At 42.8% G+C, this 13,409-nt stretch overlaps 2 protein-coding genes across 2 annotated transcripts; both read left to right on the forward strand.

Moving 5' to 3' along the window:
- Positions 1 to 4,096: 4,096 nt before the first annotated feature.
- On the forward strand, positions 4,097 to 5,242 carry LOC132131790 (zona pellucida sperm-binding protein 4-like). Its single transcript, XM_059543908.1, has 6 exons — positions 4,097 to 4,189; positions 4,261 to 4,418; positions 4,489 to 4,681; positions 4,754 to 4,901; positions 4,981 to 5,053; positions 5,133 to 5,242. The coding sequence occupies exons 1-6, from the start codon at positions 4,125 to 4,127 to the stop codon at positions 5,207 to 5,209; spliced, it is 714 nt and encodes a 237-aa protein (XP_059399891.1). The 5' UTR covers positions 4,097 to 4,124; the 3' UTR covers positions 5,210 to 5,242.
- Positions 5,243 to 10,826: 5,584 nt separating this feature from the next.
- Positions 10,827 to 12,910, forward strand: LOC132131599 (zona pellucida sperm-binding protein 4-like). The gene is made up of 8 exons (XM_059543661.1): positions 10,827 to 11,431; positions 11,501 to 11,688; positions 11,757 to 11,854; positions 11,926 to 12,083; positions 12,157 to 12,349; positions 12,422 to 12,569; positions 12,649 to 12,721; positions 12,801 to 12,910. The coding sequence occupies exons 1-8, from the start codon at positions 10,831 to 10,833 to the stop codon at positions 12,875 to 12,877; spliced, it is 1,536 nt and encodes a 511-aa protein (XP_059399644.1). The 5' UTR covers positions 10,827 to 10,830; the 3' UTR covers positions 12,878 to 12,910.
- Positions 12,911 to 13,409: the final 499 nt, after the last annotated feature.

Below are 13,409 nucleotides of genomic sequence, written 5' to 3' on the forward strand. Positions count from 1 at the left end.
CATTTACAACCCTGGGATTTGTCCCTAGAATTATTTGGAAGGGTCATGAACAATAATGTTGAGCTCTGCTCTGATTGGCTGTTTCACAGCGCGGATCTCTTCTGTCCAGCGTGAACGATGGCGAGATTAGGCATTAAAACCTGATATGTTTGAGCCTGTATCAGACGAAGATAAAGATTTGGAAAGAATGTTTAGCGTCCGCGTGAACGAGGCTTGAGAGAGTTGTCAGTGAAGATGTGGACGCAGCCTCTGTGTTGCTTTTATAAGCGTTTTTTCTCAATAAGAATTGAATCTTGAGATCCAATGAGAATCACCCAGTTGTTAATGAAGAGGGAGGGACTATCGTTAATTAGCTGAAATCTGTAGAATACAAAAAGACCAAAGGGCAGTAGCTTCACTTTGTTCATAGTAATTCGAATTTATCAGAGGATGCGAGGAAAACTAGGGACCAGATACTAAGTAAATATCCTCATTTATTGGAGGAAAAGGGACTTTCAGGAAGTACAATGGATTCAGAGTTTAATTTGTACGAATTGAAAAAAGCGCTTGCAGGGGTTAAGCAAACATCTCCAGGCAGAGATGACATTTGTTATGAGATGGTAAAACATTTATCAGAGACAGCATTAGAGACAATTTTGAGGCTTTTTAATAAGGTTTGGGAGTTAGGAAAGTTACCAAATGACTGGAAGCATGGTGTCATAGTGCCAATTCCAAAACCAGGCAAAGATCATACACAGCCAAATAATTATAGACCTATAGCTTTAACGTCTAATCTATGCAAAATAATGGAGCGTATGGTCATGAGTAGATTAGTATATGTCATTGAAAGGGATAATATTTTATCACCTTATCAAAGTGGATTTAGGAAAGGACGTAATACAATGGACTCAGTACTGTGCCTGGAATCTGAAATAAGAAAGGCTCAGGTAAATAAGGAAGCTTTAGTTGGGGTATTTTTTGATGTTGAAAAAGCTTATGACATGATGTGGAAAGAGGGACTTTTAATTAAGTTAGAAAAAATGGAAATTAAAGGAAGAATGTATAACTGGATCAGGGATTTCCTGTTTAACAGAACTATACAAGTAAGAGTAAGTACTGCTTTTTCTCAGATACACACAATAGAGAATGGAACACCTCAGGGAAGCGTTAGTAGTCCAATTCTGTTTAATATTATGATTAACGACATCTTTACAAAGGTTGATAGGGGCATTGGAAGATCTTTATATGCGGATGATGGAGCACTGTGGAAAAGAGGGCGTAATGTAAAGAATGTGGAAAGATGTTTGCAGAATGCCGTTAAAATGGTAGAAAATTGGGCAAATGAATGGGGATTTCGGTTTTCAGTAGATAAAACGCAGGTAATTTGTTTTGCAAAAAGGAAAAGTAACCCTACCATTAACATCAGATTGTATGGACAAGAAGTGAAGCAAACAGCAGTTGTGAGGTTTCTGGGTATATGGATGGATTTGAAATTGAATTTTAGTATGCATATCCAGAAACTGGTTGACAAATGCAAAAAAGCATTAAATATCATGAGGTGTTTAGCAGGAGTTGATTGGGGAGCATGTCGCCAGTCTCTTAAAATAATATATTGTGCTCTAATAAGATCAGCAATAGATTATGGCAGTATGGTATATTGCACTGCATCCAAAACACAACTCGTAAAAATAGAGGCAATTCAGTCACAAGCTTTGCGAGTTTGTTGTGGAGCGTTTAGATCCTCTCCAATAACAGCAGTGCAAGTAGAGATGGGTGTAATGCCTCAAGTAATTCGTAGGCTCAAGTTAAAGATGAGGTATTTTATAAGTATAAAGGGACACTTGGACAGTCACCCAGTTAAAATGGTGTTGGAGGATTGTTGGGAATATGGACATAAAAAGTTATCAAGTTTTGGATGGAAGGCCAGTGAGGAAGCCCGGAGAATGGGATTAAGTGACTTCAATGTTGCTCCTACTGTGGCTAGGTCAGCAATTCCTCCTTGGTTTTTCCCAATGCCTTTGATTGATACTCAATTGCTTAAAGAAAAGCATAACAATACAAATGGATTAGGAAATTTTAATATACAGCAATACATTGATCAAAGTTATTATAGTGCAGTTCAAATATACACTGATGGTTCAAAAGATCCAGAATCTGGGAAAACAGCAGTAGCGGTATATATTCCACTTTTTAACATTAGAATAGCAAAAAGAATATCAGATTATCTTTCAGTATTCTCTGCAGAAATTATTGCAATATGTCTAGCGCTTCAGTGGATAGAAGAAATCCAACCAACAAGGGTAGTGATATGTACAGATTCTTTATCCGCACTAAATAGCTTGGAAAGTGGAACATCATCAGCAAGGCAAGACATGATAAATGAAGTAATGCAGAGTCTTTACAGAACAAGACAGTATGGACTTCTGGTGAATCTTGTATGGGTTCCATCGCATATGGGTGTGAAAGGAAATGAGGAGGCTGATAATCAGGCTAAACAGGCATTAAATCATTCACAAATTGACATTGAAGTGGCATTAAGTAAAACAGAAATTAAAGTGATAATAGCTAAACAAATACAGGAAATTTGGCAGAAAGAATGGAATGAAGGAAAGAAAGGTAGACATTTTTACTGCATTCAAGGAAAAGTTGGGTCAGAGAGAAGAAGATTCGGAAACCGGAAAGAGGATGTTTTAATAACAAGAATGCGTATTGGACATTGTTTATTAAATCAAAGCTTACAAAGAATTGGTAAACATGAGAATGGAAATTGTGACAAATGTGGGTTAGTTGAAAATATAGAGCATGTCCTTTTAGAATGCGAAGCTTATGAAAGAGAGCGGTCCCAGTTAAGACATGCTTTAAGAAGTGTAGGAATCAATGAGTTGACACTTCAGGTTCTCCTAGGACAAGGTGCTAAACAATCAAGAGTTTATCATGAGTTATTTATATTTTTAAAGGAAACAGGATTATTTAATAGGATTTAAAACTCCATTATGTGTAAATTTTATATGGATATATATATATAATTTTTTTTTTTTTTTTTTTTTTTTTTTTTTTTTTTTTTTTTTTTAAAGAGTAGATCTAGTTTAAACTTCCTTTCCAAATATGCGCTTCACACTCCATATCAGTAGGTGGCGGGAATGCACCTTTTAAGTTGGTTTGCCAACCGCCATTAAATCCTAGAAGAAGAAGAAGAAGAAGCTTCACTTTGTGTTTAGCTGTTGAACAATGGCTGGAAGTTGGTGTTTGGCTCAGATTTTGGTGGTCTGTGCTTTCTGTCATGCTGTTCCACAGTGGAGTAAATCGCTTCAGGATGCTCAAGCTCTGATGATCCAGCAAACTGACCAGCAGTTTCAGCTCCAGAAGCCAGTTCAACAGCTAACTAACCAGCAGTTTCCGCCTCGGAAACCAGTTCAACAGCTAACTAACCAGCAATTTCCGCTCCAAAAGCCTGTTCCACAACTACCTACACCGCAGTTTCCGCTTCAGAAGCCAGTTCCACAACAACCTAAGCCGCAGTTTCCGCTTCAGAAGCCAGTTCCACAACAACCTAACCCGCAGTTTCCGCTTCAGAAGCCAGTTCCACAACAACCTAAGCCGCAGTTTCCGATTCAGAAGCCAGTTAAACAGCAGTTTCAGAAGCCAGTAGTGCAGGCAGAGCCCCTTGATAAATGTGCTGTAGCTGATTCTGAGCAGATCCAATGTGGTCTACCTGGGATCAGTGGTGCTGAGTGTGAAGCTATCAACTGCTGCTTTAACGGACAGCAGTGTTTCTATGGGAGGGCAGGTAAGCGTTCTCCATCTTATTCTGTTCGTGTTAAACCGTTTCTCTGAATTTAACCTGCTCTTGTTCTAGTGACTGTCCAGTGTATTCGAGATGGTCAGTTTGTGGTAGTGGTGTCTCGAGACGTTACCTTGCCTCGACTGAGTCTGGATTCGGTTCATCTACTGGGTGGAAACGACCCACCTTGTGCTCCTGTGGGGTCTACACCTTCCTTTGCTATATACCAGTTCCCTGTGACCGCATGTGGCACGAGCGTGATGGTTAGCAGCTGCTACTGGTTTTATTCTGCATCGCTTGGACTGGATGCTGACACCGTTTCTATTCACAGGAGGACGGTGGATATGTGGTGTATGAAAACAGAATGACCTCATCGTATGAAGTGGGGATTGGACCATATGGTTCCATCACAAGGGACAGTCATTTTGAGTAGGTGATCCATGACTTGGTGTGACCACTAATCCCTGATAAATGCTACAAGCTCGCTGTGTGTCGTCCAGGTTTCTCTTCCAGTGTAGATATTCGGGAACTTCCGTGGAAGCTCTGGTTGTGGAGGTCAACTCTGTTCCTCCACCTCCACCAGTAGCTGCTCCTGGACCTCTCAGGGTGGAGCTCAGACTGGCCAATGGCCAATGTGTCACCAAAGGCTGTGCTGAAGGTAAGGTCTTGTCCTGTGTCTGCCTAAAGCCTTTCAAACTGGAGTCTGGTTAAACCCCAGTGTTCCTCAGGGGATGAGGCCTACACGTCCAACTACAGTGACGCTGATTATCCCATCACAAAAGTCCTGCGAGAGCCTGTGTATGTTGAAGTGCACATTATGGAGAGGACTGACCCCAACATTGTCCTGATGCTGGGACGTTGTTGGACTACTTCAACCCCCAGTCCACTCAGTCTCCCCCAGTGGGACCTTCTGATCGACGGGTGCGTGTACAGCCAATCTTCATCCAGTTAGTCTGCTGGGAGACCCTTTCTAACCTTCTCTTTTGTCTTCAGATGCCCTTACCAGGACGACCGCTATCTGACCACACTGGTTCCAGTGACTGGATCGTCTGGTCTTCAGTTCCCAACCCACTACAAGCGCTTTGCTGTGAAGATGTTCACATTTGTAGATCCAGCCTCACTGGCTGCTCTGCAGGAAACCGTATGCCCCCCTTTACTTGAACATTTGTGTATTTACTACTTGTGGATTCTATGACTTGAGCCTCTTTCTTCCCTGTCAGATCTTCATCCACTGCAGTACAGAGGTGTGCCATCCATCATCTGGCTCTTGTGAGCAAAGCTGCACCAGGAAACGTGAGTTCTTGCTTTCTCTCGACAAAAAGGAACTGAGCATTTTAGAAGTGCGTTCTCACTTCTAACACTTCTCTTTCAGGAAGAGACACTCGTATCAAGGCTGTCTCTGGGGAGCAGACTGTGGTTTCTAGTGGAGAAGTTACTCTGGTCATGTAAATCTAGTGTTTTTAATAAACCGTGCAGAACCCTGAGGTATCTCTTTGTCTATTGTTTTGGTTGGGCAGAATCCGGGATTACATGCCTCTTCCCAGTTGTTTTTTCCTCACACTATTAAACCAAGGTTTCACAACCTTTTGTAAGGTTGTGCATTCCTTTATCCATCCTCCAGTTGTTAACCTGGGGCAGCACAAGGTTCCCCTTTTTTAATTTGTCTTCCAAACCGTAGTTTGGTTCCCGATATTCACAATATAAAGTTATGTGGATTACTTGCGGCTTTTGTTTTAAATCCAACTCAAATTGCTGAGCTCAAGTTTTAAATGGAAATCAATTCTCGACTGTCTTGAAGCAAACAAGAAACCGTGTCAATTGTCCTCAACTCAAAGTAATGATATTAAAGGGATCCTCCTCCCCAAAATGAAAATGGTGTCACTAATCACTTACCCCCGTGTCGTTCCAAACCTGTAGAACCTTCATTGGTCTTTGGGACCCAATTTAACCCCTTACTTGTCACCCCCCATTTTCAGCATGGAGACACGAATGACATGCCCAAAATTAAAAGGTTGCTGCTAACGAGTCTTTCTTACTAGATACATAATCAACATCTGTTCACAAAGCTGACACCTCAAAGTTTACTGTTCAGGAATCAGAATTACTCAGACGGTTATAATAGAGAGATATGTAAGCTGAAACATGTCAGTAAAAATATTAAAAACCTATTTAAAAGTGACGTAGGATATGATTTTAGATACATAATGAAGCTAAAGCCACAAGTCTACTAATACTTCATTTTGATATTTCAGAATATAATCTCACAAAGTGTGAAATTTATGAAACCTTTTCTAAGACCGTGTCATGTGTGTTTTTAGAGAAGGCTAGTAAAATTGATTTATGACTTCTGGAATGCGATCATCTCTTGTTGGGACCGGCAAAACTGCCCCATTCATGATTCTATTGTTGTTACGAAACGAGCCTTTCACACATGGGCCAGGTATGACACAAAATCCTGATTCTTCATTTATCATTATGCCAGTATACATTTACCCCACTATTATCAAAAGCCTTACTATAAAAATACAACAAAACATTTTCTTACAACCTTTGACAAAATGATTACAAAATGCATTATGAAGAAGAACTGCACCTGCTATGTAGCTGCATTAGAGCTAACGTTAGCATCAAGCTACATAAGACTATTCATGAAAATTAACCGATTGTTTGTAATAACCTCCTTTTGCGATCACATGTGGAATTTTACTGCTGTAAAAATATGCTATTTATAGCCTTTTACGTCGCTGCACAAGTTAGCATTTCAGATGTACATTTTTAATAGTTATAAAAACGCCCAAAATCACATACCAACCATTAACTAACGTAATCGTGTGTTTATTATTTGGATATTTCATGGGTACAGAGGTTTCTCTGTGTGGTTGTGGTCAGATATCGACACAGAAGTGTACAGGAAATGCATCATGGGTAGGATGGGGCGGGATATGATGCACAGTTATGATGGACAAGACACGGGCGAATCCGGTCTCTGTCAGCGCGCACACGGAAGACTATTCACACAGAGACAGGGCTGGGAGCGGATCATTATCATCAGATCACGTAAATCAGTGGAAAATGATTAGAAATGAGGATTCTGACTGAAGAAATATGAAGTAAACATCAGTAAATATATCTCTGTGTATATGCAACTTTTGACTATAAACCCTATTTGAACACAAACCACTGCAGACGTGACTGAATATGAATGCTTGGTGAATTTCTATTCTAAAAATGACTCCTATTTATTTTGTACTCCTGACATAAATGACGGTCACTGCAACAATGTTTTATCAAAACATTGGTCAAATATCGAAGCTAGAGTCTTTAAACTTTCAACTGATGCACCGTTTCTCCAGGTCAAGTGAGAGAGTGATGTTTAACGTACTGTGAAAGTAAAACAATAATCTGGGGCCGGTTTTTTGGGGTGGAGTATCCCTTTAGTATTGAAACCGCCCAAGATGTTGCACAAGTGACAAACCAACAGTTTTCAAAAAAGGTCATTCACTGAGAGTCCAAACATTAGTTCTATTTGGGTGTCATTTCGTCAATGATTTTTCAGAATTCTGACTGACCTGCTACTGCACAAAAAACCCCTTACGTCAGTACAGGTTCTGCAAGTTTGGCACACCAAATACTACACTGAACTTAAGCGATGCCTGCCGTTTTCCTAAAATGTAAAGCCTATAAATAACCCGTCTGAAGGTGGAAAATGTTGTGCCAGTGTTGATACTGGGAGTGCGCTTCTATTGTACATGGATTTGTTCAAGGAAGGGGACGTTCACACAGAACTCTTTTGGCACAAGTGCCAATTAACAGAATTCCCTTTACAGTACTCCTAAAAAAGGGAGCTCACAGCAGGTCCCTTTAAAAGGTTTATTAACTTCCCTTACGAGAAAAGGGAGCCTTTCCTTCTGGCAAGAGAATAGGTACAGTAGGACTACCCACTTCCTCGCACAAAATCAATTGGTTAAACTAGACAAGAAAAACAGAAACAAGAATAAGTTTGCTCCCCCACATTTATTGAAGACCAGCTAAAGTCTTCTTGTGCTCTTGAACCACTACAGGACCGAGCGAGGCCTTCCCTTCCCACTGAAGGCCTAGAAAAAGCAGACACCAAAGTTAAGTGCTTGAAGGGTCAAAAACCAAGCTTAAAAGCACCTTCCTACCTCCAAAAGGAGAAGCAGCAGTTCCACCATCAGGACCACATGTTGAGTCACAGCAACCACAAACCTGGTTGTTCCCATCAGCAGCAAGCCACCTGCAATACGAAAAATCAGACTTGGCACCTTTAATGTATTCGTAAGTGGCATGAACATACCCATTGGCAAAGGAACAGGATTTGTGGAGCGCGTCACTAGGTGCAGAAGCAAGAGTGGCCTTCAGAACACACGTCATGTAGATCTGCAAGAGACACCACGGGTAAGGGGACACAAACCAAAGCAAATGGGAGAGGTCATTCTCAAACACTCATACATACAGAAGGACTGGATCCCCCCTGGAACATGAAGGCCTCCAGCTGGAACCGGATTTTGTCTTCCTGGGATCGAGGCATGAAGCGCGAGCTGGAAGCTGTGACCTTGGCATCCACAAGACATCTAAGGAGTAAAAAGTAGTTGTCAGGGACAAAGTGGTTACAAGGAGCAAACGCGAGAACAAGTCAACTCTGCAGCATCTGGTGACATGAACACACCCATGATTCTCAATGAACCAATATCTCGGAAGGGCGTTCACATCAGGTACTTGGGTGGCCACACAGCTGTCCACAAACACACGCAGAGGGACGTGGTTGTATACCTTCACAGATGCCTCAACATTAATAACGTCACCCAGGAAGTAGGAGTTTGAAGGCCTCTCATAGGACCAGTCATCTGCAAGAGGGAAGAACTGCTTAGGTACAGCCTCGTTCAGAAGGCAGAAGGTCTAGAGAAACTGCACAAACCAGTCATGAGCTTCAGGGAGAACACCAAGACTTCTTCACCAGCCTCCGTTGAGGCATAAGGGACCCAAGTTGGCTTCAAGGCACTACTGCTGACATTTTGAAACCTGCAGTTCAAGAAGTGACCAATTAAATGGGCTTCCAGTTCCACCACTGCAAGCAATGCCACAAGTCACAAAAGGTCGCTTACCTTTGATAGTGGCATTGAACTCCAATAACTGCACCACCTGCACGGGTAATCGGAGTGCCAGCAAACGCCTCAGGAGTGTAGGTAAGGGCAAAGGTGTAGACAAGCTCATCCTTGGTCATCTATAGGAGACTGACGTTGTTACCAAGAGGGTTCTCCGAAAAAGAGAACCCATTCCAAAAGGCATCTTAGCAAGTCCTGCCATAACACTTGGTTACCCGAGTAAGCAGTTATTAAGAGTCTTTCCCACTATAAGAGAACCGTCCCATGGATGGTTCCCTGAATCTAGAACGTCGATACCAAAACAAGGGCCTATTTTTAGTAGGGTTCAATAAATCTAGTAACACTTAACAGCTCTTACCATCAAGACACTGTTGCAGTCCTGCAGTTCATTCTCAAAGAAGAGCACCTTAGAGCCTGGGACCAAACCGACAACAGGACATCCTCCCAGAGTCAGACCAGATGGCTGGATCAGTTCACCATTGCTAAACAAGTCCTGCTGTACCTCCACATGAATCCGGTTCTCACCGCATTGAATAGCTACACTACTGGGGGTCACAGGTTGCCTCAAATGGAAATCCACCGCCATCTCACTCGGCACTTCTGGAACAACGGGGAACCTCCAGTCCAAAGGCTTCACTGGACCCTGCAACACCTGCTTCTCCTGAAGACCAAGAGGCTCTTGTGCAAATCCTCTGTAGTCGAGACTCTGAAACGGAGAGGCCTTCTGCAAAGTGTTCCCGAGCACTTGAGAAGAAACAGGCACTCTGGAAGCTGGATACAATTGATGCTTCTTGCTTTTCGGACTTTGACTGGAACTCAAACTTCCAAAAGCATTCTTCAGATCAAACACCACAAGCACAACCAGCACTAACACACATTGCAAAAGACCCATCCTGACAAACGTTAACACAATACCCACCAGTGCTCGTCTTTGCCATTAAGTACAGCTTTGAATTTAAGCGGCTCCTCCCCTTTCAGCTTGATTGATTACCTTTGGACCTCCAAAGGTCTCTGGACCTGTAATTAACAAATGAGAACGTTCTGGAATGTCACTAGCCAATGGAAGGCTTGAAAAGGATCTGAGATTTTCATCTACACTTATTCACAATTTTACAATTAAAGTTTGACAGTGTGTCTATGATAGACAAAGAATGTCATTACAAAAGCGCCTGATATGACTCAAATAATAGAGAATATTCATAAAAATCTCTCTCTCTTTTAATGGATCCTCTGCAGTGAATGGGTGGCATCAGAACGAAAGTCCAAAGAGCTATTATAAATATCAAAATAATCCACAAGTAATTCACATCAATTACGGTCTTGTGAAGGGAAAGGCTGTGTGTTTATAAGAAACAAATCCATCGTTGAGAAATTCAAATTCAAATTATTGCTTCCAGCCAAAATATGAGCTCATAATCCCAGTTAAAGGTGCCATAGAATGCATTGATACTATATTTTAAATGATATCTACATAAAAGGTACGTGGCTTGGGTATGGGCAAAAATTCTCTGGAACGGTTTTACATGTCCATTTACAACCCTGGGATTTGTCCCTAGAATTATTTGGAAGGGTCATGAACAATAATGTTGAGCTCTGCTCTGATTGGCTGTTTCACAGCGCGGATCTCTTCTGTCCAGCGTGAACGATGGCGAGATTAGGCATTAAAACCTGATATGTTTGAGCCTGTATCAGACGAAGATAAAGATTTGGAAAGAATGTTTAGCGTCCGCGTGAATGAGGCTTGAGAGAGTTGTCAGTGAAGATGTGGACGCAGCCTCTGTGTTGCTTTTATAAGCGTTTTTTCTCAATAAGAATTGAATCTTGAGATCCAATGAGAATCACCCAGTTGTTAATGAAGAGGGAGGGACTATCGTTAATTAGCTGAAATCTGTAGAATACAAAAAGACCAAAGGGCAGTAGCTTCACTTTGTGTTTAGCTGTTGAACAATGGCTGGAAGTTGGTGTTTGGCTCAGATTTTGGTGGTCTGTGCTTTCTGTCATGCTGTTCCACAGTGGAGTAAATCGCTTCAGGATGCTCAAGCTCTGATGATCCAGCAAACTGACCAGCAGTTTCAGCTCCAGAAGCCAGTTCAACAGCTAACTAACCAGCAGTTTCCGCCTCGGAAACCAGTTCAACAGCTAACTAACCAGCAATTTCCGCTCCAAAAGCCTGTTCCACAACTACCTACACCGCAGTTTCCGCTTCAGAAGCCAGTTCCACAACAACCTAAGCCGCAGTTTCCGCTTCAGAAGCCAGTTCCACAACAACCTAAGCTGCAGTTTCCGCTTCAGAAGCCAGTTCCACAACAACCTAACCCGCAGTTTCCGCTTCAGAAGCCAGTTCCACAACAACCTAAGCCGCAGTTTCCGATTCAGAAGCCAGTTAAACAGCAGTTTCAGAAGCCAGTAGCGCAGGCAGAGCCCCTTGATAAATGTGCTGTAGCTGATTCTGAGCAGATCCAATGTGGTCTACCTGGGATCAGTGGTGCTGAGTGTGAAGCTATCAACTGCTGCTTTAACGGACAGCAGTGTTTCTATGGGAGGGCAGGTAAGCGTTCTCCATCTTATTCTGTTCGTGTTAAACCGTTTCTCTGAATTTAACCTGCTCTTGTTCTAGTGACTGTCCAGTGTATTCGAGATGGTCAGTTTGTGGTAGTGGTGTCTCGAGACGTTACCTTGCCTCGACTGAGTCTGGATTCGGTTCATCTACTGGGTGGAAACGACCCACCTTGTGCTCCTGTGGGGTCTACACCTTCCTTTGCTATATACCAGTTCCCTGTGACCGCATGTGGCACGAGCGTGATGGTTAGCAGCTGCTACTGGTTTTATTCTGCATCGCTTGGACTGGATGCTGACACCGTTTCTATTCACAGGAGGACGGTGGATATGTGGTGTATGAAAACAGAATGACCTCATCGTATGAAGTGGGGATTGGACCATATGGTTCCATCACAAGGGACAGTCATTTTGAGTAGGTGATCCATGACTTGGTGTGACCACTAATCCCTGATAAATGCTACAAGCTCGCTGTGTGTCGTCCAGGTTTCTCTTCCAGTGTAGATATTCGGGAACTTCCGTGGAAGCTCTGGTTGTGGAGGTCAACTCTGTTCCTCCACCTCCACCAGTAGCTGCTCCTGGACCTCTCAGGGTGGAGCTCAGACTGGCCAATGGCCAATGTGTCACCAAAGGCTGTGCTGAAGGTAAGGTCTTGTCCTATGTCTGCCTAAAGCCTTTCAAACTGGAGTCTGGTTAAACCCCAGTGTTGTTCCTCAGGGGATGAGGCCTACACGTCCTACTACAGTGACGCTGATTATCCCATCACAAAAGTCCTGCGAGAGCCTGTGTATGTTGAGGTGCACATTATGGAGAGGACTGACCCCAACATTGTCCTGATGCTGGGACGTTGTTGGACTACTTCAACCCCCAGTCCACTCAGTCTCCCCCAGTGGGACCTTCTGATCGACGGGTGCGTGTACAGCCAATCTTCATCCAGTTAGTCTGCTGGGAGACCCTTTCTAACCTTCTCTTTTGTCTTCAGATGCCCTTACCAGGACGACCGCTATCTGACCACACTGGTTCCAGTGACTGGATCGTCTGGTCTTCAGTTCCCAACCCACTACAAGCGCTTTGCTGTGAAGATGTTCACATTTGTAGATCCAGCCTCACTGGCTGCTCTGCAGGAAACCGTATGCCCCCCTTTACTTGAACATTTGTGTATTTACTACTTGTGGATTCTATGACTTGAGCCTCTTTCTTCCCTGTCAGATCTTCATCCACTGCAGTACAGAGGTGTGCCATCCATCATCTGGCTCTTGTGAGCAAAGCTGCACCAGGAAACGTGAGTTCTTGCTTTCTCTCGACAAAAAGGAACTGAGCATTTTAGAAGTGCGTTCTCACTTCTAACACTTCTCTTTCAGGAAGAGACACTCGTATCAAGGCTGTCTCTGGGGAGCAGACTGTGGTTTCTAGTGGAGAAGTTACTCTGGTCATGTAAATCTAGTGTTTTTAATAAACCGTGCAGAACCCTGAGGTATCTCTTTGTCTATTGTTTTGGTTGGGCAGAATCCGGGATTACATGCCTCTTCCCAGTTGTTTTTTCCTCACACTATTAAACCAAGGTTTCACAACCTTTTGTAAGGTTGTGCATTCCTTTATCCATCCTCCAGTTGTTAACCTGGGGCAGCACAAGGTTCCCCTTTTTTAATTTGTCTTCCAAACCGTAGTTTGGTTCCCGATATTCACAATATAAAGTTATGTGGATTACTTGCGGCTTTTGTTTTAAATCCAACTCAAATTGCTGAGCTCAAGTTTTAAATGGAAATCAATTCTCGACTGTCTTGAAGCAAACAAGAAACCGTGTCAATTGTCCTCAACTCAAAGTAATGATATTAAAGGGATCCTCCTCCCCAAAATGAAAATGGTGTCACTAATCACTTACCCCCGTGTCGTTCCAAACCTGTAGAACCTTCATTGGTCTTTGGGACCCAATTTAACCCCTTACTTGTCACCCCCCATTTTCAGCATGG

The sequence above is a fragment of the Carassius carassius genome, chromosome 48, assembly GCF_963082965.1.
Source record: "Carassius carassius chromosome 48, fCarCar2.1, whole genome shotgun sequence".
NCBI lineage: Eukaryota > Metazoa > Chordata > Actinopteri > Cypriniformes > Cyprinidae > Carassius > Carassius carassius.